The sequence below is a fragment of the Dictyostelium discoideum genome, assembly GCF_000004695.1.
Source record: "Dictyostelium discoideum AX4 chromosome 4 chromosome, whole genome shotgun sequence".
Lineage (NCBI taxonomy): Eukaryota > Evosea > Eumycetozoa > Dictyosteliales > Dictyosteliaceae > Dictyostelium > Dictyostelium discoideum.
The window spans coordinates 2,592,613-2,615,112 of NC_007090.3; the positions used below are offsets into that span (position 1 = coordinate 2,592,613).

The following is a 22,500-nucleotide window of genomic DNA, read 5'->3' on the forward strand; positions in this document are numbered from 1 at the left end:
ATATCATTATTTTATTATTTTATTTTTTTTTTATTTTAATTTTAATATTATTTATATTTTTATATAAATATGTATTTTTTTTTCTTTTTTTTTATTTTTTTTTATTATTTTTTTTATTTATTTTTATTTTTAAAAATGAGATTGAAAACAAAATCTAACAATGACATTTGGAAAAAATAAAATATTTTAATAGAAAAAAAAAGAGACATAAATTTCAGATATCATTTTTGCATATAATTCTAATATAAAAAAAGGAAAAAAAAAAAAAAATTTCTATTTTTAGTTTTTAACTCCTTCAAAAATGGTTGTTAATTTTCCAACAACCCATTTATTGTAAAGTCAAGGGCCAAATTGTGCACCAATGGTGAGTCAACTAGTTTAATTGTTAATATTGGAATTAACATTCAATACTGTTTTTCAGGTCCTTGTATAGAATAATATTTTTTTGTTTGCAATATTTATTATTTAATCATTATTTTTAATAATAATAATAATAAAAATTAAATTATAATAAAATTACATTTATTTCTCTAGAGATTTAATATTTACTTTTTTTAAAAAATATATTTTTCATCACTTTTTTATGATACTATTTTATTTTAAATTATTATTATTATTATTTTTTTTTTTTTTTTTAAAATTTTTTAATTTTCATTTGAAATATCAGATTTAATTTCTATATTTAATAAAACCATTTTTGAAGGTATTGAAGACATTTCAACATTTCCATTATTTTCCCTATTATGTATATTATTATTATTAAATTGTGAAATACTTTCAACAGTAAATGTTTTTACAAAAATAAAAAATACAATAAATTCTATAATAGTAGATACCAAAGATAGAAACCATGATTTTGAAGGACCCCACCTATAATCTAATTCCTATTATTTAAATTTATTATAAAAATATTTTTATTAATAATTATATTTTTTTCCAATTTAAAATAATTAAAATAATAATAAAAAAAGTAAAAAAAAAAAAAAATTAAATATTTTACATTTAATGATCTATCTAAACTATAAATTTTACCAGAAAAACTTTTACATTTACCAAAATAAATAAAAAAGTCAAATGGTTTAATTCTACAGGTATCAATATCCATAGTTGTCCATTTAAAATTATATAATTCTGATTGATTAAAATAATAATTATTATTATTATTATAATTATTATCTTCATTTATAGAATTGGTTTGATTTAAATTTAAAGTTGATAAATTTGTTTTAAAATTATCATCCAATTTAAACACTTTTGGTAAATGAAATAATAAGAAAACCATTAAAAATAAAAAAACTAAAACACCAATTTGAACTAAAACCATTGAAAAATTAATTAATGCTCCAATATTTCTTTGATTTAATGTATTTCCATATAAAAATAGTGTCATTTTACAAACTAATAATATTATTGGAATTATTTTTAAAAATAATACAATCTTTCCTAAATAATTGAAAACATTAAAAAATTGATATAATGGTGAATTCGTTTCAAAATAATTTAATTTTACATTATAATAATTGCTAATATTTGTTCTATTATGATGAATTTGATTATTATTATTATTATTATTATTATTATTATTATTATTATTATTATTATTATTATTATTATTATTATTATTATTATTATTATTATTATTATTATTATTATTATTACTACTGCTACTATTCTCTTCAATTTTATTATTATTATTATTTTTATTTGAATTATAAATATGCTCTTTTTGGTTTTCATTTTTTTTAATTAATGATGATGCTAAATTACTTGAAAAATCTAAATCAACAGTTTGACTATATATTGATGGACCTAAATGAGGATTAATTTCATACTCTAAATAATAATCAAAATAATAAATTGTTGATTTTGCATTATAATTTGAATCCTTTATATCTACTCCATATTTCATATGTTCATATTGAACTTTATAAATTGGACAAAATAATCCAACACCAATTAAAAGTGTTGTAATTAATAGAAAAAAAAATGAAATACCACTTCCAATTGAAACAACAATTTTCATTGTTTAAAATAAAAAAAAAAAAAAAAATAAAAAAATTTGGAAAAATAAATAAATTGGAAAAAAAAATTGTTTAGAAAAATGATTTATTATTTTTACATATGAAAAATAGCAATATTAAATGAAATTAAGAAAAAAAAATAATTATTTTGTGTTAAAAAATTATTATTCCAATTTAATAATAAAAAAAAAAAAAAAAAAAAAAAAAAATTATTTGTGTTAAAAAAAAAAAAATAATAATTAAAAATAAATTAAATTCACATAAAATATAAAACCTAAAAATAGAAAAAAAAATTATATTAATCCCACACCACTCCATCATATAAAAAAAATAAAAATTTCCCAAAATTAATAATGTAAAAATTATTAATCAACAAAAAAAAAAATTATTTGGGTTAAAAAAAAAAAAAAAATAAAAAATAAAAAATTAAATTAAATTATTTACATTATTTTTTACATTTTATTTAATTTTAATTTGATTTGATTAATCTGTACCAATTCGTTGATTTAATGTTAATAAACGATAATTAATTAAATCCATATCACTTAAATTTAATATATTTGTAAATTTATGAGGTTGTTTTGGTTTTTTTAATTTTCCCTCTGTTATTATTAAAAAGATAATCACAATAATTGAAAATGAATCTAAACATAATGAACACAATGATAAATACCACCCAAATGATGGACCCCAACTGAAATCCATAAACTATTTAAAAATTAATAATTGTTAGGAATACATATATATTTTTTTTTTTTTTTTTTTTTTTTTTTTTTTTTTTTTTAATATACATACATTTTCATCACTTGTTGTACTTGAAAAACCAATAAAAGAATTACAATAACCAAATGGATCTAAATTTTTTGTATAACATAATGGTTTGTTAAATATTTGTTCATCAATTGATGTTAATAATTTCATAGTTATACTAATTCTATGAGTAACTACAAATGTTGAGAATAAAGTAATCATAAAACTAACACCATTAACTACTAATTGTGTTATTAAATAATATGATGCACTTGATTGATACCTCTCCATCAACACCTCATATGTTGGCATTGTATTTATAACAACTTCATTTGCTCCATCTAATACATCATTATTATCATTATTATCATTATTATTATTATTTTGATTATTATTATTATTATTATTATTATTATTATTATTATTATTATTATTATTATTATTATTATTATTATTATTATTATTATTATTATTATTATTATTATTATTATTATTATGATGTTGTTGAATTTGATTTAGATATCTTCTTTTTGGTTTTTGTAAGTTTATATACATATTTACAATGAGAATTGGAATTGGGAAAACTTTTGCAATTAAACTAGTTAAAGTCATTGATGTGATGATTTGAAATACTGAATTCTTTGTTGAACTATCATATGAATCGTATGATACTCTTTTCGTTATTAGATATGCTTGATTAAATGATGTTTTCATTTCAAATCTATTAATATCATAGAAATAGGTACCAAAGAATTGAAATTGATGGAATTCTTTATTGATTACAATTGTATTATTCCTTATGTCTGTATGATTTACTATTATGAAATCACTTTCATAATATGGAAATACTAATGAAAATGATAATATTGTAATACTCATTATACAACATAAAAATATAAATAATTTTGAACAATCTACTTTTAAAAATACCATTTTTTAAAAAATTTAATTATAAAATTATTTATTTATTTATTTTTTTATTTATAAATTTATTTATTTATTTATTTTTTATTTATAAATTATTTATTTATTTATTTATTTATTTATTTATTTATTTATTTATTTATTTATTTATTTATTTATTTATTTATTTATTTATTAATTAAATATATAAAAGATTATTTTAAAAAAAATTAAAAATTAATTAAAATTAATTTTTAATATGAAAATTTTAAATTATCTAATAGAGGAAAATGGAATTTTTTTTATTATATGTTGGAATAAAGAAATAAAAATTTAAAATTATAAATAAAAAATGAAAAAAATAAAAAATAAAAAAAATAAAAAAAATAAATAAAGGGTGTGGTGATTAAAAAAAAAAAAAAAAAAAAAAAATAATAATAATAAAAAAAATAATAAAAACAATAATAAATAAAAAAAGGTGAATTATTAATTAATTATATTAATTATTTTGAAGTTAATTAATAATATTCCCATTATTACTACATTTTTTTAGGAAATCAAGAATTTTTTAAAAATTTCTTTTTACTTTTCCCGACTCAAAAAAAAAAAAAAAAAAAAAAAAAAAAAAACCATTCAGCTTTATATAAATAAAAAAACCAATTTTAACGGATTCCTTAAAAAGGTTTTTTTTTTTTTTTTTTTTTTTTTCATCACCAATTTTGGAAAAAAATAAATAAAAAAAAGCAATCGATATTTACCCTGGTTGAGGGTTTTATTTGTTTTTTTTTTTAAGCTTAAAAATGTCATCCAAATTTAAAAAATTAAAAAAAAAAAATAAAAATAAAAAAAAAAATAAAAAAAAAATTAAAAATAAAATAAAAAAAAAAAAATAAAAAAAAAAAAAAAAAAAAAATTTTCCTTTGTGAGAGATCCTTTTAATTTATTTTTATTTATTTATTTATACTACCTATTTTTCTTTTTTATTTTTTTTTTTTTATTGTTTTTTTTTTTTTGTTTTTTTATATTTTTTATAAAATTTTTTTTTTTGTCACATATCACAACTAATAACAATTTTCCCTCCACTTTTTTTTTTTTTTTTTTTACACACTTATATATATATATATACACAAAATAAATGATAAATATGACAGAGACAAAACAATTAAAATTAATTTTAATAGGAGATGTGAAGTAATTATTTAGAATATTTAACAAACAACAACAAAAATTTATAAAAACACACAAAAAAAAAAAAACTTAACCAAACCACACACCACAAACCAAAAAATAAAAAAACATCAAAAAATGGTTACTAATATATTAAAAAAACCATAGCGTTGGAAAGACGTCTATTCTTCATAGGCTTATTTTTTCCAAATTTACAGAAGAATATAAAAGTACTATAGGTGCAGATTTTTTATCAAAAACATTTTATCAAAATGATATTATTACACATATTCAACTTGTAAGTTTCACTTGACAAATAACAGAAACAATGACAATAACAATAGCAACATCAATAATAAAAACAGTATACATTTTGTGCTACAGATTATAATGATTATATATAGAAAGCAACTTCCACCACATCCACCACATCTTCATATTCAATCTCATTACCACCCACCCACCCTCCTTCCTCCCTTCCCCTTACTTACTATGTATTATTGTACAATAATAATTAATAAAAAACAGAGTGTATACTAATTTTGCAATGTTTTATTTATTTATTATTTATTATTTAATATTTTAGTGGGATACAGCAGGACAAGAGAAATATTGGTGTTTAACATCAGCATTTTGGAGAACATCAGATGCAGTTATATTAGTATTTGATATTTCAAATGAATCATCTTTTAGAAATTTAAATTTTTGGTATAAACAATTCAAATCAAAGAGTATAAACCCTGATGGGACAGAAAAACAATTACCTATATTATTATTAGCAAATAAATCAGATTCTTTGACAAGAGCTGTCGATCAATCTGAAATTAATCAATGGTGTACTGATCATAAAGTTAATTTATATTATGAAGTATCTGCTAAATCTTCTATAAATATAAAAGAATCAATTCTAAAATTAGTTGAAGTTATAATTGAACAAGATAAAGATTCTGATAAGTAAGTTATTTAATAATAAATAATAAATAATAATAATAATAAATAAAACAAACCAATAAAATAAATAATATCTACATATATTATATCTATATAATATCTCTATATCTCTATATCTATATTTATATAATATATGTTTATATATTATATGTATATATTTTCAAATAGCAATATTAATTAATTATGGTTATTCAATTTATACTTACACTACCAGCGAACAATTTAATGATAGCCCTGACGAAGAAACATCATCAATTACTTTATTAGGTACTTCTAAAAAACATGATAATACCAATCCAAATAAACCTTCAACTTCCTCACCTTCAAGTTGTTTCAATTGTAAATAATGATTTAAAAAAAAAAAAAAAAAGAAAAAAAAAAAAAAAACAATAATTAAAAGAATAAGAAAATAAATAAAAAAGCAAAAGAAAAAGAAGAAAAGAAAAAAAAAAAAAAAAAAAAAGAAGACTACAAAAATGAATCAAACAAAAGTTAACTTATTTTATTATTTAAAAAAAAAAAAAATTAAAAAAAAAAACCAGTTTAAACAAATAAAAAGTAAAATAGAAATATTAACTATGTAAAGCCAAATCAAATAGAAAGTTTAAACTTTATTAAATTATTTTTTTTTTTTTTTTTAGTTTATATTTTATTTTTAAAATTTGTATTTTATTTAATTATTTTTTTTTTTAAATACTTTTTTCAATTTTAATAGTTTCTTCATTATAAATAACATTATTAAAAGTATCTTTTTGTTTATCAAAACAATTATTTGGACAAGTGTAAATGAAAGCATTACTAAATTCTAATTGATTCTTTTTTGGATCTAAAGGATCTCTTAATTTAATTTGAGCTATTAAAGTTGACAAAATTTGAAATTCAAATACTTTAACAGAATTACAAATTGAGCAATGTGGTGGTAAATTATTAATTTGGTTGAATGTTAATAATTTTACACCCTCTGCAGTCATTGGTAATGGTTTACCACCATATGAATAACGTAAACATTGGTCAGGTGCAAATGAGATCTTTTTAATGAATTTACTAAAAACACGATCTTTTACATATTCATAGGTTTCATCTGACCATTCTGCACTTTCATCACCAAATGTATTCTCTATACCTTGATATTTCTTTAAAATACTTTGATTTAAATCTGATTCTTCATTATTATTATTGTTTTTATTTGATGATTTTTTATCTTTTTTTGTATAAATTGATTCTTCATCAATGAATAAAGTACATGATTGAAATTTATTACTTTTATCATCTGGAATAATTACACCTGATATTATTTCTTCCTCATTAATACAATCATCTTCTATATTTATTTTATTATTATTTTTTTTTTGTTGTTCTTCTTCTTTAATTCTTTTCTTTTCTTCTTTAATTGCATCATCACGAATTTTTAATAATTGATCAATTGAATTTGTAACTGATGCTGTAGTAGTAGTAGTAGTTGTTGTTGTTGATGAAATTCCCCAATCATCAGAATCTTCAACACCCCAATCATCAAGTGGTTTTTCAATTACATTTTGTTGATGTAACTCTTGTACTTTATCCTCAATTTGTTCATTTTGTAAATCTTCTTCCTCTTCTTTTAATGGATCTAAACATTTAATTACTCTCCAACTAAATTAACAAAATAATTATGTTAGTTTTTAAAATTTATATAATTGATAATTTCCAAAAAAAAAAAAAATAATAATAATAATTTGAAAAATTCTTTACCCAGAAGATAATGGATTGCATTCATTACTTGGACAAACAAAAACGTAGAAATTTCTTTCATAATCTGGAAGTGAATTTAATGGACAATATGCTTGTAATAAAAATGATAAATTTGAACTACACATATTACATTTTAAATCTTTTAAATGATTTGGTGGTTGAGCACACCATATCTATTGTTTTTAAAATAAGAAAATAAATAAAATAAAAATAAAAAAATGAAAATAAAAAAGTTAGTATTAATTATTTTAATTTTTTAAAAAAAAATATTTAAAACTCACAGGTGATCCACCAATTTTTGTTGAATAAGGGTAATCATCCTCTTCTTCCTCTTCTTTATTTATTTTTAAACTATCAATTGGTTCATCAATAAATCCTAAGAATGTTTTTGTATCATTTTTAATTGACATATTATATAAATATATTTTTAAATTGAATTACAATAGAATAATATTTTTGTTAACAAAAATGAAAAAAAAAAAAAAATGAAAAAAAAAATAAATGTGGGAAAAAAAAATGATCGGAAAAAAAAAAAAATAAAAATAAAAATAAAAAAAATAAAGAAAAATAAATTTATTTTTGTTTAATTTTAAGTAAATGAAAGACGACAAAATTAAAAATAGATAGATATTTTTAATTTTTTTTAAAAAAATATCTATCACCTTTTTTTTTTTTTTTTTATTAATAATTGGTTAAACAGGGAGTGTGGGGTAGTTTTATCTGTCTATTGAAAGACTCTAATCTTTCTTTAAATATTGCAATCTCTCTATCAATTTCTTCTTGTAAAACTGGGTCAATTTCATCATCATCACCATCACCATCACCATCATCACCCTCTTCATCTTTTATATTTAAATTATAATCATCTATATTAATTATATTGTTCCTATTAAAATGATTATTTTCATTATTTTGATTATTTATTATGATTTCTTCTTTAATAATAATAATAGTTTTCTTTTCTTTTTCTTTTTCATTTTCATTTTTATTTTTCAGTTTATTTTTTGATTTAGAATTTATTTTATTATTATCAAAGTGGTTTGAATTAATGTTTTTAGTATTGTTTGATTTTGATTTCTTTGATTTCTTGGATTTTTTTTCATCCTCTCCAATAAATTCCAAAATTTCATCTAATGATTTATTTTCAAATTTTAATTTTGCAACCATTCTTTCATGTCGCGCTACTGCCTCTTCCAATTCAGATCTTGAACCTCTTTTTAATGACATTATTGCCATTTCAAAATTTTCATCTCTTGGTTCTGTTATTTGTAAATTTGAAAATGTCTGTCTCAATTCCTCTGCACTCTTCTCTAAATATATTTATATATATTATCATGTTAATTTTAAATAATAATCTTTTTTTTTTATTTTTTTATTTTTTTTTTTTATTTTTATTTTCAAAAAAAAAAAAATACAAACGTGAAATTTGAGTAGCAATTTCTTTACTTGTTAAACTAACTAACGATTTGATATCTAAGAAATAAGAAGCTGAAGCTAATTCACAAAGATTTAATGGTTTTTTTTGAATGAAATTAAAATCGAATTGAGTTGCTAAAATTGGTGATGTATTTGTTGAATGAAATTTACAAAATTCTAAAATCGAATTTAATACACAACCTCTAATATCTGAAAAATAAATTTTAATCTCTTCTTCTGTATTCTTATTGATTGATGCTAATAATTTGTCCTCCCTTTTATGAAATATAGATTCACCATCAACTGTAAACCATCCACCTAAACTATTTTTAAATTTTAAACAACCTTTAACAATATTTTTCACTGTTTTACACATATTAATTATTAATTCGGTTTCCAATTCATATTCTTGATTATCACTTGATAAAATTATAACTCTTTTTGAATTTTTCATTTTTGGAATTATTAATTCATTTTGTGTTTCAATTGATTGTGGTGATGATGATGATGATGGTGATGGTGATGATGGTGGTAGTGGTAGTGGTAGTGGTTCTTTTATTTCCATTGAATTTGGTAGTTGTTGTTCCATATTTTTTTATTTTTTTATTTTTTTACTTTTTTAATTTATTTGATTTATTTGATTTAATTTTGTTTTATTTGATTTAATAATTTTTTTTTTTATTATTTTTTAATAATCTAAGTCAGAAAAAAAAAAAAAGATTTATAATTTTTTTTTAATTTTTTTTATTTTTTTTTGTTTAGCAAACATAAAAACCTAAAATTAAAAAAAAAATGAATAACGTAAAAAATTTCGGTTTTACAATTTTTTTTATTTTTTTTTTATTTTTTTTTATTTTTTTTTATTTTTTTATTTTTTTTATTTTTTTGTGAATTGTTTTAAAGAGATTTTGGGCACAAACATAATCAAAAAAAAAAAAATAATCATGAATACCTTTTTTTTTTTTATTTTTATTTTTATTTTTATCTTGTGCTTTATTTTCTTATTGAGATAAAATCATACTAATCTTTGTATGATATTATGAGATCATTCTGATAAAATAATAATTATTATTATCATAATTAAATTTGAATTTTTACTTGATCTTACTTTCAAAATTTTAAAAATGAAAAAAAAAAAATAAAAAAAAAAAAAAAATTATTATTAATATTAATAGATATTCTGAAAAAAAAAAAAAAAATAAAAAAAAAAAAAAAAAGTGAAAATCCAATTTTTTTTTTTTTTTTTTTTTTTTTTTTCTTTTTTTTTTCAAAAAAAAAAAAAAAAAACTTTTTCATTTCATTGTTTTGATTCCAAACAAACAACTAATTTTATTTTAAAAAAAAAAAAAAAAAAAAAAAAAAAAAACAAATCGAAATAAAAATAAAAATAAAAATAAAATAAAAATTAAAATTAAAATTATTAAAATAAAATATAATATATAAAATGTTTTTTCATGTAATTTATCAATTTTATTGAATAAAATCTTTCTTTTTTTATTTTTATGTTTTTATTTGTATTTCCTTTTTTTTTTTTTTTTATTAAAGATATCTTTAGAGAGATAAAGATAGAGATAGAAAGGCAGAAAATAGAGAAATAATACTAACAATTTTTTATTGTTATTGAAATAATAATAATAATAATAATAATAATAATAATAATAATAATAATAATAATAATAATAATAATAATAATAATAATAATAATAATAATAATAATAAATAGTTAACATTAGAAAAAGATTTACATATGCATCCAAAACATTGTGGACCAAATTTATTTACAATTGCAACACAACAACTTTATAGTGAAGTAGAAGGTACATGTACAGGTAGATATGGTTTTATCATTACAATTACATCGGTTGATTTCTTATCTAAAGGAAAGGTATTAGAATCATCAGGTTATGTAGTTTTCAATGTTAAATATAAAGCAATCATTTTCAAACCGTTTAAAGGTGAGGTTTTAGATGCAATCGTTACAAAAGTAACAAATGTATGTTAGTTACAATCATCATTTACAAAAAGAATGAGTAGTGAATCTATCTCTTTCTCTCTCTCTCTCTCACTCGCCCTCTTTCTTTTACAATCATATTATAATGATTGGTACTAAATAATATATTTTTTATTTTTAAATTATAGCTTGGATTTTTTGCAGAAGCAGGTCCACTTTCAATTTTTGTATCAACTCAATTGATCCCATCTGATATGATATTCGATGCACAAAGTGCTGTACCATGTTTTGTTTCTGAAGATGGTTCATCAAAAATCAGTAAAGATGATGAAGTTAGATTACAAATTAAAGGTACTCGTGTTGATGCTACCGAAATTGTATGTATTTGTGCAGCATATATATATATATATAAACCTTTTTCTCTATTTAATAATTTATTAACTCTTTTTTTTTTTAATTTATTTTTAAATTTTTTTTATTAGTTTGCAATTGGTTCAATCAGAGAAGATTATTTAGGTGTCATTGGTTAAATTGGTTTTATATTTTGTGGTTAAATAGTTTTACAGGAATAAAAAAAAAAAAAAAAAAGAACAAAAAAAAATATAAAAGATAAAAAAAAAAAAAAAAAAATAAAGAAATAAAGAAATTAAGATGTACAAAAAAAAAAAAAAACCTAAACAGAATCCCATTTAACAAATTTTTTTTTTTAATAAACAAAAAAGAAATATTCTTTTATTACCATATTATTATTATTATTATTATTATTATTATTATTATTATTATTATTATTATTATTATTATTATTATTATTATTATTATTATTATTTATTTATTTATTTATTTATTTATTTATTTAATTAATTGTTTAATTATTTATTTATATTATAATATTAATATACATTTTCAAAGGTCATTAAGATTGAATTTAGAGAAAAGTTAAAAATCGTCAGCAGAGTCGATTTCAAAATCAATATCATTTTCTCTTAGTTCAGTGAAATCAACTCTTGAATTGAATGTACTCTTTTTAAGTTTTTGTCTAAAATAATAATGATGATGAATGGTAAAGTAGTGGTTAGTAATTGATTTAAAAAAAAATTGTAAATACAATTAATTAATAAAAAAAAAAAAAAAAAATTTACCTATTAATTAAAGCTATTAATCTTAGGAATTGGAAAAAGTATCTAATAGCAGTTAAGAAAATAATGACCACACCTTCATAGTCATAATTGTCAGAGCTTGATGAATGAAAATATAAAAATAAACCGCATATAGAAATTACCAAAACAAAAAGATCGAATCTATTTGCCCATGTTTGAAAGTACTTTTTCTTTTGTGATATAATTTGTAATATAATTTCAACTGATAATGTAACATTAACCAAAATATCTAGTACTATAAAAATCCAATGTGATGGTACCGATGTATTCTTTTTTATTAAATTTGTAATTAACTTTTTATTTTTAAAATTGTTTAAAAAAAAAAAAAGTTAGTAGGATAAAAAAAAAAAAATAATAATAATAATAATAATAATAATAATAATAATAATAATAATAATAATAATAATAATAATAATAATAATAATAATAATAATAATAATAATAATATTAATAATAATATTAATAATAATAATAAATTTAAAATAAATTACCCAAATAATTAAAATTAAATTTAATAATATCATAACAATATATGAATAATAATATTTATTTGAAAATAAAACTCTATCAGCATATGTAGAGCATTGCCTATCATGTACCATATAATTATCAAAATTTGATTCGAAATGACTTGTAGAATGTCCATAATTAGCAGAAAGTGGTGGGAGATCCGATAAATTACCTTCACTACCCATACTATTAGTTAATATAGAATTATTATTATTTCCATTAATGTTGCCATTATTATTATTATTATTATTATTATTTCCTAAATTTTTATCGCTTATACTAAATGAGTTATTAATATTATTATTGTTATTATTATTATTGTTTAATTTATCATTCGGGTTCAAAGAATTATTGCCCCCATTATTAATATTATTATTATTACCATTATTATTATTATTATTATTATTATTCACTCGTATACTATTTGGTGTATTTTGATTACCATTATTGATATTATTATTTCCATTTATATTAATTAAATTATTTGCATTTCCGCTATTATTTCCTATACTAGTATTACTATTTAGTGAAGTCATATTTGGTGAAAGACCACTTGGAGATAAACGATTACCACTTCTAATAATGTTTAGATTTGATTTACTACCTATTATATCACTACTATCAAGATCCTTAAAATTACTATCACTCATCCAATTATTTAATTTATTATAATTTTTTTAATTTTTATTATTATTTATTATTTTTATTTATTACTATTTTTATTATTATTATTATTATTATTATTATTATTATTATTATTATTATTATTATTATTATTATTATTATTATTATTATTATTATTATTTATTATTATTTATAATTTACACACAAAATTATTAAAAATAAAAATAAAAAAAAAAAAAAATAAAAAATATTAAACACTTGGGTTTTTATTTTTTTTTTTTATTTTTTTCATTTTTTTTTTATTTTTTTTATTTTTTTTATTATTTTTATAAAAAAAGTCTTTTCACTATTCCCAAATTCCATTTTTTTTTTTTTTTTTTTTTAACACCAAAATGAAAAATAATATAATTTTTTAAAAATATATTTTTTTTTTTTGTTTGGGAATAAAATTTTTAATTAACAATAAAGATAAATTTAATTTAATTAATAAATAAAATTGGTTTACATTTTTTTTTTTATTTTATTTTATTTTTTTTTTATTTTCTTTAGAAATAAATTTTTTTTTTTTTTTTTTAAAAATAATAATAAAGATAAATTTAATTTAATTAATAAATAAAATCTATTGCTTCTTTTTTTTTCTTTTTTTTTTTTTTTTTTTTTAAAATTTTTTATTTTATATATTTTTAAAAATTTAAATTTAGATTACTTTTGTCAGATATATAAATTAAAATAATAGAATTGTTAGATATAAAAATTTAAAAATTCATTTACACAAAAGTGATACTTTTACAAAAATAAAACGATTTACATAAATAGTTTTGGTAATTTACATTTTCCTTACTAATCAAAGAGTATTCATTTATTGATTACTTCACATATATATATTGTTGTGTCAACCAATACAATAATGTACATTCACACAATAAATACACCGCACCACTCACATCATCTCTCTCTCTCACTAAAATGACAATATCAAAATTATGTTTATTACTGCAGTATAATCTGGCCATCTTAATTTTACACTTTTTGATTTATTTTATTCTTCAACTATTTCGTTATCCAAATTTAATTATTAAAATAATTTATTCATTTTAATATGACAAGATATCAAGCCTAACCCTTAAAATAACAATTTTTTTTTTTGTTTTTTATTTATTATATCTTTCCATTTAATTTTATTATTTTTAAATATTTTAATTTTAATATGGTAAAATTTAATTTTCACAAACACACACCCAAATTAAACACATCTAAACACACACACACACAAATAACACACCAATAAAACTCTCCCCATTTTAAGAATTCAAAGGGACACCACCCACAAACACACAAACAACACATTTTTCTCACAGATATGTTGTTTTAGTTTAGGATATCTCTTTAATATTCAGATATATAAAATTATTTTAATATAAGAGGGTACCATATATATATATATATATTGCTTAAATATGTTGTGTTTTTAATTTTATTATTTTAAAATTTTTTATTATACCTCTTTTTATTAACCCACAAAATAATATAAATGTATGTGGATTATCAGTTTTAGTTTAAAAGATTACAGTGAAAATTAAATTCCAATTCAAATATCAAATGAAATATTATAATTATCTATAGATATAAGCTAAAATTTTAGTTGTGTGTGTGTGTGAGCATTTGTTTTTTTTGTGTGTATTTAATATAACTAAATAAATTTATTTATGATAATAATTATAATTTTAATTTAATATAATAAAATATCATTATCATTATTTTAAAAACACTTACTAAATAAATAAATAAAAATTATTTCAAATTTTTATAATAATTTAATTCATCGACGAATATGCAATCTTTTTAACTGGGATATATATGGAATTATTTTTAATAATGTGTGATATATATAAAATAATAATAATAATAATCAATAAAAAAAAAGGGGGGGTAAATAATAATTATATATATTATAATGAATATACTTTATTTTATTTTTTTTTATGTATAAAATATTTTTTAATATATAATATATAGGTATTGTTATTATATATATATATTTTTTGACTGTTGTTGTTGTTATTAGTTTTTGGTTGTTGTTATTAATTTTTCAAATAAATCGAATTGAAATAAAATTCGGACCACCATCACCACACTATTTTGATTTATTTAAATATTTCAATTTTTATTTTTTGGGATAAATTGAACCCCCTTCCACATTTAAATTGCCCCGGATAAAATCGTACAATATTCTATCCATGTTTTTTGTTAATTAACAAGTGCCCTGTATGCTACCATCAATTAATTTATCTGTCAATAATAAGTTTATTGTTGGTATAGATTAAAAAACAATAACAAATTTAAATAAATTATTTTGAAAATAATAAAACATTTTAAATAAAAAAATAAAATAAAATTATAAAAAATATTAATAATAATAATTAAAAAAAAAAAAAAAAACTATAAATAAACTTTTTTTTTATTTCATTATTTTAAAATAATAAATAATAATTAATAATAATAATAATAAAATAAAAATAATAATAAAAATAATAATAATAAAATAATAGTAAAACACATAACAACACACACATTTTACTTTTTTTTATTGAGATTTTTTTTTTTGATTACTATTTTTAATAATAATAATATTTTAAGAAATAGAAAAAATATAAAAAAAAAAAAATATTAAAAAAAACAACATCAATAATAAATTAAATAAATTAAATAAATTAATATTTTATTAAATAATCTAAATCAAAATAATTACTAAATACATACACACATATATATTTATATATATAAAATTATTATTTTTTAATTAATTTAAATAATTAATTATTTGAAGAAAAAAAAAAAATGAAAATAAGTTTTAAAAATTTAATTTTTATTTCATTTTTAATAATAAAAGTTTCATCATATGGTGAACCAAATTTAAGAGGTAATCCAAATTGGTTTGAAAGAAGTAATCATGTATTAGTTAATTCAGTTAGAATTGCACCAAAGGAATACCAAAATAGATATACACAATTTGGAAATCAAGATGTATTATCTCCATCAATTTATCCATCAGTGCCACCATTATTCTTTGAATTTTCATTAGGAGCATCAGCATTGGCTCATGCAAGAGATATGTCAATAAACAATTGTTTTTCACATGAATCATGTGATGGAACAGATTCCGATACCAGAATCAATGAATACTATCATTGTGATGAAATCCATGGTGAAAACATTGCAGCAGGTTATGATTCACCATTGATCACCAATAATCAATGGGTTTGTGATGATGGCACCAATGACCCATACTCAAATCCAACATGTGCTCAAGATGCTTCAGGTTCCGATGGTCATAGAGCAAATATTATGAATCCAAATTTCAAGGCAATAGGTGTTGGTTTCTCTTTTACCTCTGATAGCACCTACCATTCCTACTGGACTCAAGATTTTGGCGCTCAACCATGTTTTAACATTACCAATCAACCAATTCATTCGGGTTCTCATTTATTCTTAAATCAAAACAAATTAACTTTTATGGTCGATTGGTATGATCAAGTTGAACCAACCGTTGCTTACGTTGTAATTAGTGGTAAACCTAATAAATTGAATTTAGAAATGGGTTCAAAATCAAAAGGTATTTATAGTTTATCAGTCCCAATCGAGAATCAAAAATCAAATGATGATGATAATAAAAAATCAAAAACTCAACAGGCTTCTGATTTTGCAAAGAAATTATTACATTTAGATTCCTGTAGAGATTATTATTTCTATTTTGAAAAATCAATCATTACAAATACAACAAATTCAACAGTTCAAGTAACTGATAAAGGTAATGTCACACTCACTTCCTATTCATTTTCAAAATCAACTGAAATCTTTAGATATCCACATTTTGGTTATTTAACTACTTTTGGTGAAGGTAATTGTAAAAGATCTTATTCAATCAATGGTACTGAATATAATCCTTATAATAATTTTAATTCTACAACTGGAATGCATTCTTCAACTTCATCTTGGTCATCAACTTCTTCAACTTCTTCGTGGTCTTCAACTTCTTCAACTTCATCATGGTCTTCAACTTCTTCAACCTCTTCATCTCCTTCTACTGTTCCACCAACAAATAATAATGGTGGAAATAGTAATAATTCTGAACAACCATCTTCAACAACAACAACTACTACTACATCTTCTACAATAGGTACAACAATGGAACCAACAACTTCAACAACAACATCAACAACAACTTCTACAACTATTGAACCAACTACATCATCAACAACAACATCAACAACAACTTCTACAACTGGATCATCATCATCATCATTATCATCATCATCATCAGATAAATTTGATTCATTTGAATCATCAATTGAAATATTTAATAGTAACCATAAATTTATTGGATGCTTCAATGATGATATTTCTCATGATTTACCATTTAATGAAATTTTTTCAATAAATATGACAAATGATAAATGTGAATCTTATTGTACAAAGAATGGATATAAATATGCTGGAACAGAGTTAGGAACACAATGCTATTGTGGTAATTCATATGGTCACTATGGTAAAGCTAATAAAGAATCTGATTGTAATTTTAAATGTGGTGGTGATAAATCTAAAATCTGTGGTGGTAATGATAAAATCTCTGTTTATAAAACAAGTTATAATGGTTGTTTCTCATATGAACCATTGATTGGTCATTTCTCAATCTCTGCAAGTAGTCCAAATATGACAGTTGAGGGATGTAGAGCTCATTGTTTTAAAAATCATTATTTAATTGCTGGTTTATCACGTGGTAATCTTTGTTTCTGTGGAAATGATACAATTTTTGAGCAACAACCACAAACCGAAAATCCCTCAAGACCAAAATCAATTCCAACTTGTAATTCCAAATGTACAGGTTCAAATAAAGAAAATTGTGGTGGTGTAAATGAAATTTCAATCTATTCAACTGAAAATATTTCAAATCTTTTGGTACCTGATAATTTAAAGGATACATCTTCTTTATTAAATCAAAATCAACAACAACAACAACAAGAACAAGAACAAGAACAAAATAATTCACAACCATTATTATTAATATCATTAAAATCATATATATTAATAATAATAATAACAATATTTGTATCATTAATTTAGAAAATATAAAAACATTTAAATGTTTGTAATAATAAAATAAAAATTGTAATATTATATATAATATATTTAATGGTTTAAATTATTTATTTTTTTTTTATTTTTTATTATTTTTTTTTTTCTAACCTAATTTTTTCATTTGATCTTTAATTAATTTTTCAGGATTAATTATATGTAATCTTATTAAAATTGATAAAATTCTATTAACAAAATAATAGTATAATTCATAACCTTTTAACATTACTTCTAATGATACTTTCTCTTCAACACTTTTTACTAATCTAATGATACCACTATTTTTTGAAGAATTACTATTTAAACCTTTGGCAGCATAACGAGCCATAATTGAAAATCTATTAACTGGACTACCAAGTTCCATATTGATTGATCTTAAAAGGTTATTATTTCTTAAGATTAATAGTAAATGTCTTGGCATTGCTTTCATTAAGAGATTGATATCTTTAAGTCTTTCAATTGCACCTGATAATAGTTTCTCCAATTCTTCTGATGATATTGAATTTGATAAACCAACTGAAGAACCTTCGAAATTACGCATTAGAATCATTGTTGAGAAAAGTTTCCAATTTTGTACACCCAATGCTTTACTATATTTTTCAACTTTTTTATTGTTACACAATACTAAATTCTTGTAGAGGTTACAGAAATTCAATCTAAATTCTTCATCGTACTCTCTATATAGGCCATGATCCAATAATACTATTTGTGGTTGATTTGGGTGGTTTGGATGTTGTCTAACTAAAACGTTACCAGCATGAGGATCCACATGAACAAAGGCATGTATGAAAATTTGTTCACACATAATCTCCATGAATCTTTGAGAGACAGTTTTCTCACTTAAACCCATTGATCTTATGGCTTGAACATTATTGATTTTACAACCATGAATAAACTCTGTCGTTAGAATTCTCTTTGAAGAATAGGGTCTAAACACTTTTGGAATGTAGGCATTGTTATTTGAAGAGAGATCTTGAGCGGCACGTTCAGCATTATCAGCCTCTTGAGAGAAATCCAACTCTTTTATTAAAACATTTTTCATTTCCTCAGCCATCCAATTGAATTCAAAATCTGGGAATGCCATATTGACCAAAGTCAACAAAACATTGTGAGTGAAAATGTCACCATCGAAATTTCTCTGTAAATCTACATATTGCACTTTGACAGCAACCTCTTCACCCTCCTTTGTAATTGCTCTATGAACTTGTGCTAATGATGCAGCTGCAATTGGTAATCTATCGAAATCAGAGAAATAATGGTTTGGTGCGTTACCTAAATCCTTTAAGAAAACACTTTCAACTTCGTAGAAATCACGCCATGGTGCTTGATCTTGTAATACTGAGAGTGTTTTAGTATATTGAATTGGTAAGATATGATTTAAACTTGCAATATATTGACCTGCTTTAATATATAGTCCACCATTGGTTAAACATAAATCCAATATTAAATCAGCAGATTCTTGATGACATATCTTTGATTTCTCTAAATATTCCGATGACTTTTCTGGTGTATATGAAAGAATCTTATAATTTATCATAATTTTAGTTGCACATTTCATTGCTCTATAAAATCTAACAATAACATTCATCATTGATCCAAAATAACTATCTGGTGTTTCATATGAATAAATTATTAATGCAATTGCTGCTAAAATACTTGCTATAGTTTTCTTATAATCTAATAAATAAATAAATAAATAAATAAATAAATAAATAAATAAATAAATAAATAAATAAATAAATAAATAAATAAATAAATAATATGTTAATAATTAATAAAAGTTTTTTTTTTTTTTAAAAAAAATAAAAAAAAATGATTTAACTTACTTTTTGCAAATCTTTGTAATACATTTAAAAACTCTTGTGGTGTAATTACAGTTTTTTTTAAAATATCTCTTAATCTATCTTTACTTGTTTTTTTTTTTGATTGTTGTTGTTGTTGTTGTTGTTGTTGTTGTTGTTGTTGTTGTTGTTGTTGTTGTTGTTGTTTTGATGATGGTGGTTTAGCTTGACATGGTTGTGGTTTGGTAGTTGTGAATGAATTTAGATTATATTTATTTGAAAGTGAAGAAAAGAATTGAATTGAAGATGGTTTTATTTTATTTTCCATAACATTTTTAAAATTATTATTTATATAATATACATTATTTATTTTATTTACATTATTATTATTATTATTATTATTATTATTTAGGAAATTGTATTTATTATTTGAAAATTTTAATAGGCCATTATTATTAGTATTATTATTTTTAATTGAATTTATAATATTGTTTCTAAAAGATGTTACAATAAAATCTTTATGTTTTAGTTTTGATAGTAATGAAAATTTTAAAATTTTCATTATTTGTTAATTATGAATTATAATGCCAATTCAAAATTTGCATTTTTTTTTTTTTTTTTTTTTTTTTTTTTTTTTTTTTTTAAATTAAATTTTTAATTTAAAAAAAAAAAAAAAAATGAAAAAAATTAAAATAAAAAAAAAATTACATGTAATTATTTGTTTTTTTTTTGGGATTTTCGAAAAAAAAAAAAAAAGTAATTTTAATAATATCTAGATTGGTTCAGGTTTAATTTAAAAAAAAAAAAAAAATCAAAAAAAAATTTTATTGATGCATTCATTTTGTTTTTTATATTTATCTTTTTGGAATTTTGGGCGTTAAACATAATGGAAAATTTTTTTTTTTGATTGAAAGTCAAGATAATAAGTTTTTTTATTTTTTGGTTTTTTTTTTTTTTTTTGTTTTTCAATAATAATTATATATTATTGCACTGTGTCGAAAAAATTTTTTTTTTTTTTTTTTTCAAACAATTGGATTTGTCCGGTTGAACGAAAATAATTAATTTTTTTTTTTTTTTTTTTTTTTTATTTTTTTTTTTTTTTTTTTTTTTTTTTTTTCAATAGATTGTTCATGTTAATCGGTTTTATAAACAAGTTTTTTTATTTTTTCATTTTTTATTTTTTTTTTTTGTTTTTCTTTAAAATCACAATACAATGGCAAGAACTACAGATAGACCCAGAAAGGCGAGGGGGTCCCCGCTAACTGAAATTGATGTAATTTTAAAAAAATTCTTAGATTACCCAGAAGATAAGAAATTGGATTTCTTAAGTTATTTTAAAAATGTTTCAAGGTTTCTAACAAAAGAACACTATTTAATTATAAAAAGGTATTGTAAATTTTTATAATTTTTCTAAATTAAATTATTATTATTATTATTATTATTACTATTATTATTATTATTATTTATTAATAAAAATTAAAAAAATAATATAAATTTCTTTGTAAAATAAAAGTGGTATTGAGAGTATATTTGGTAATTTAAATTCAATTCGAGGTGAAATAAAATTAGCATTTTTGAATTTCATTGAATATCATAGTAATTATATTTCTTTAACACATAGTGAAAGTGAAGTTGAATCATTTTATTTATCACTTTTAAAACCAATCAGTGTAGTTAATACAAAACTCCCATACCATAAACTGTTGTCTAATACTCTTGGGCCTTTAAGTTCAAATTATCATTACTTTTCATTTGTAAGTTTAATTTATTAAAAAACATTGACCCAATATAGATATTCTAACTTTTTATATTAAAAAAAAAAAAAAAAATGAATCAAAACAAATAAAATTATAATATTTATAATAATAAATAATTAATAAAAAATTAAGGAATTAAAACATAAGATTCTTAAAGGTTTAGTTTATAATATTACAAATTCAGATTGTGAGGGATTTTTCATCATAAATTATTTATTTTTTACTATCAAATTGATATTATCATCAAAACAGCAACAACAACAACAACAACAACAACAACAACAACAACAACAACAACAACAACAACAACAACAACAACAACAACAACAACAACAACAACAACAACAACAACAACAACAACAACAACAACAACAACAACAACAACAACAACAACAACAACAACATCATAAAGAATATTTATTAAATGAAGAAAATAAAATTAAAGAATTTATAAACTCTTCAACTTTTAAAAAAATAATTGTTGAAGAGCTAAAGTCAAAAGATAAAATTAAAAAATGTTTAAAATTTGATGTTTTAAAGTATTTATTTGATTCTATTCAACAAAATTCAGAATTATTTAGTCTTTTGTTACATTATTTAAAATGGGGTGAACGTTTACCGATTAATTTAAAAACTTACAAAAAAGAA

The 22,500-nt window shown here is 19.6% G+C and overlaps 11 protein-coding genes across 11 annotated transcripts in view; 5 read left to right on the forward strand and 6 right to left on the reverse strand.

Annotated features, from left to right (window-relative positions):
• Positions 1-644: 644 nt before the first annotated feature.
• Positions 645-2,023, reverse strand: DDB_G0285047 (hypothetical protein; the record flags this gene model as incomplete). The annotated part of the gene is made up of 2 exons (XM_634816.1): positions 645-884; positions 1,001-2,023. 2 exons carry the CDS (start codon positions 2,021-2,023, stop codon positions 645-647), a joined length of 1,263 nt encoding a protein of 420 aa, XP_639908.1.
• A 481-nt stretch (positions 2,024-2,504) lies between these two features.
• Positions 2,505-3,704, reverse strand: DDB_G0285049 (hypothetical protein; the record flags this gene model as incomplete). The annotated part of the gene is made up of 2 exons (XM_634817.1): positions 2,505-2,729; positions 2,817-3,704. 2 exons carry the CDS (start codon positions 3,702-3,704, stop codon positions 2,505-2,507), a joined length of 1,113 nt encoding a protein of 370 aa, XP_639909.1.
• Positions 3,705-4,809: 1,105 nt separating this feature from the next.
• Positions 4,810-6,139, forward strand: rab32D (Rab GTPase; the record flags this gene model as incomplete). The annotated part of the gene is made up of 4 exons (XM_634818.1): positions 4,810-4,865; positions 5,010-5,139; positions 5,428-5,795; positions 6,007-6,139. 4 exons carry the CDS (start codon positions 4,810-4,812, stop codon positions 6,137-6,139), a joined length of 687 nt encoding a protein of 228 aa, XP_639910.1.
• Positions 6,140-6,481: 342 nt separating this feature from the next.
• DDB_G0284887 (hypothetical protein) lies at positions 6,482-7,933 on the reverse strand (the record flags this gene model as incomplete). Its single annotated transcript, XM_634819.1, has 3 exons — positions 6,482-7,424; positions 7,524-7,696; positions 7,805-7,933. 3 exons carry the CDS (start codon positions 7,931-7,933, stop codon positions 6,482-6,484), a joined length of 1,245 nt encoding a protein of 414 aa, XP_639911.1.
• Positions 7,934-8,204: 271 nt separating this feature from the next.
• On the reverse strand, positions 8,205-9,528 carry DDB_G0284889 (hypothetical protein; the record flags this gene model as incomplete). The annotated part of the gene is made up of 2 exons (XM_634820.1): positions 8,205-8,833; positions 8,943-9,528. The coding sequence occupies 2 exons, from the start codon at positions 9,526-9,528 to the stop codon at positions 8,205-8,207; spliced, it is 1,215 nt and encodes a 404-aa protein (XP_639912.1).
• An 855-nt stretch (positions 9,529-10,383) lies between these two features.
• On the forward strand, positions 10,384-11,420 carry rpb7 (DNA-directed RNA polymerase II subunit 7; the record flags this gene model as incomplete). Its single annotated transcript, XM_634821.1, has 4 exons — positions 10,384-10,395; positions 10,663-10,932; positions 11,079-11,267; positions 11,373-11,420. The coding sequence occupies 4 exons, from the start codon at positions 10,384-10,386 to the stop codon at positions 11,418-11,420; spliced, it is 519 nt and encodes a 172-aa protein (XP_639913.1).
• Positions 11,421-11,826: 406 nt separating this feature from the next.
• Positions 11,827-13,207, reverse strand: DDB_G0284893 (hypothetical protein; the record flags this gene model as incomplete). The annotated part of the gene is made up of 3 exons (XM_634822.1): positions 11,827-11,926; positions 12,030-12,340; positions 12,539-13,207. 3 exons carry the CDS (start codon positions 13,205-13,207, stop codon positions 11,827-11,829), a joined length of 1,080 nt encoding a protein of 359 aa, XP_639914.1.
• A 1,849-nt stretch (positions 13,208-15,056) lies between these two features.
• DDB_G0285039 (hypothetical protein) lies at positions 15,057-15,361 on the forward strand (the record flags this gene model as incomplete). The annotated part of the gene is made up of 2 exons (XM_634823.1): positions 15,057-15,165; positions 15,198-15,361. The coding sequence occupies 2 exons, from the start codon at positions 15,057-15,059 to the stop codon at positions 15,359-15,361; spliced, it is 273 nt and encodes a 90-aa protein (XP_639915.1).
• A 658-nt stretch (positions 15,362-16,019) lies between these two features.
• Positions 16,020-18,302, forward strand: DDB_G0284895 (WSC domain-containing protein; the record flags this gene model as incomplete). The annotated part of the gene is made up of 1 exon (XM_634824.1): positions 16,020-18,302. One exon carries the CDS (start codon positions 16,020-16,022, stop codon positions 18,300-18,302), a length of 2,283 nt encoding a protein of 760 aa, XP_639916.1.
• A 118-nt stretch (positions 18,303-18,420) lies between these two features.
• abkD (ABC1 family protein kinase) lies at positions 18,421-20,657 on the reverse strand (the record flags this gene model as incomplete). The annotated part of the gene is made up of 2 exons (XM_634825.1): positions 18,421-19,991; positions 20,141-20,657. The coding sequence occupies 2 exons, from the start codon at positions 20,655-20,657 to the stop codon at positions 18,421-18,423; spliced, it is 2,088 nt and encodes a 695-aa protein (XP_639917.1).
• A 651-nt stretch (positions 20,658-21,308) lies between these two features.
• DDB_G0284899 (hypothetical protein) overlaps positions 21,309-22,500 on the forward strand; it is a gene marked incomplete at both ends in the record, with an annotated part of 3,136 nt that continues 1,944 nt past the window's right edge. The window contains 3 exons of the mRNA XM_634826.1: positions 21,309-21,445; positions 21,609-21,849; positions 21,985-22,500. The exon at positions 21,985-22,500 is cut by the window's right edge and continues 1,944 nt beyond it. Of these exons, the coding sequence (XP_639918.1) occupies positions 21,309-21,445; positions 21,609-21,849; positions 21,985-22,500 (894 nt within the window). The remainder of the gene's footprint in view (positions 21,446-21,608; positions 21,850-21,984) is intronic.